This window comes from Penaeus monodon, chromosome 33, assembly GCF_015228065.2.
Source record: "Penaeus monodon isolate SGIC_2016 chromosome 33, NSTDA_Pmon_1, whole genome shotgun sequence".
Classification (NCBI taxonomy): Eukaryota; Metazoa; Arthropoda; class Malacostraca; order Decapoda; family Penaeidae; genus Penaeus; species Penaeus monodon.
Genome location: NC_051418.1, coordinates 23637841 through 23638873, shown reverse-complemented (window position 1 = coordinate 23638873; position 1033 = coordinate 23637841). Strand labels below are relative to the sequence as shown.

General features: G+C 35.3%; 1 protein-coding gene across 1 annotated transcript in view; it reads right to left on the bottom strand.

Moving 5' to 3' along the window:
• The window catches only part of LOC119594307 (activating signal cointegrator 1 complex subunit 3-like), a 10347-nt gene that overhangs the window by 4459 nt on the left and 4855 nt on the right, over positions 1-1033 (bottom strand). Inside the window, exons 8-9 of the mRNA XM_037943366.1 lie at positions 837-969; positions 502-608 (exon numbers count right to left, since the gene is read on the bottom strand). Of these exons, the coding sequence (XP_037799294.1) occupies positions 502-608; positions 837-969 (240 nt within the window). The remainder of the gene's footprint in view (positions 1-501; positions 609-836; positions 970-1033) is intronic.

Here is a 1033-nt window from a genome sequence, read left to right as displayed (position 1 = left end):
TCACATTGTAAATATTCTTAAGATAATGCAGCCATCATAAAAATAAAATGGGAAAGACCGAATATGGGAAATAAAAAAAAATAACCAAATCCTGTAAAGTAAAGAATATATACCTTTCCCTCTGGAGCTTCCCTGAATATTCTGAACATGGCTATCTCAGCAGCAATTGTTTTCCCAAACCAGTGGGAGCTCCAAGTAATACATTATTATCTGTGTGATATAAGCAGTGGAAAAGCTGGTTCTGTAGGGGGTTTTGAAATGGCTGAACTTGTACAACATTTCAAACTCCATTTTTGTCAAGGGCAGTCACTGGCAGTGGTTCTAAATCAAGTAAATTTTGTAAATAGAATATAAGAAATATTATAACTGTTGAAATGTTGCAAATGTGGTGAAGTTTCATATTGGATGAAATCCCACATAGAAAAATCCCGGAAATCTAAAAGCAATCCATCGCTAAAACTGCTAGACAGCAAACAATGAAAAACAGTTCATGAAACTAACTGACCAGTGTGAGGAGGATGTCTCTCTGGGAGAATTAGATTCTGGAAATTCATCAACACCGTAGACTCGCAGCTGAGCCACTTGTCACTGAGGGCTCTTACATAGTACTGGTTTTGGCAGTGGCTCAAAGATTGGTATAGTGAAGCCCAAAATGCTGCTCCTCTCTTCGTACAACCTACATAAATTTCAGAAAAAAAACATTGCAATCAATTCTCTAAAACAAATAATTAAAATTTTTTATGAAGCAAACCCCATATACCCAACTAAAAACTATTTAGAAAATTATCTCAAAAGGACCAAAGAACACTTCATATAAATCTAAAAATCTAACTTACTTGCTTTTTGGTGGTGTGAAACTGCTCATGGTGGTACATGTGGTTGTTGTCAGGATCTTCTACCCATACCAATACAATTCCTGACTCCCATGAATTCCCGTCATTCCAAATAGCAAAGAAACATTTATGATATCTTAAAAGAAGTTACTGAAGCCATATTAATCAGTTGATGCTAATAGTGCTTTAATACTTGTTCA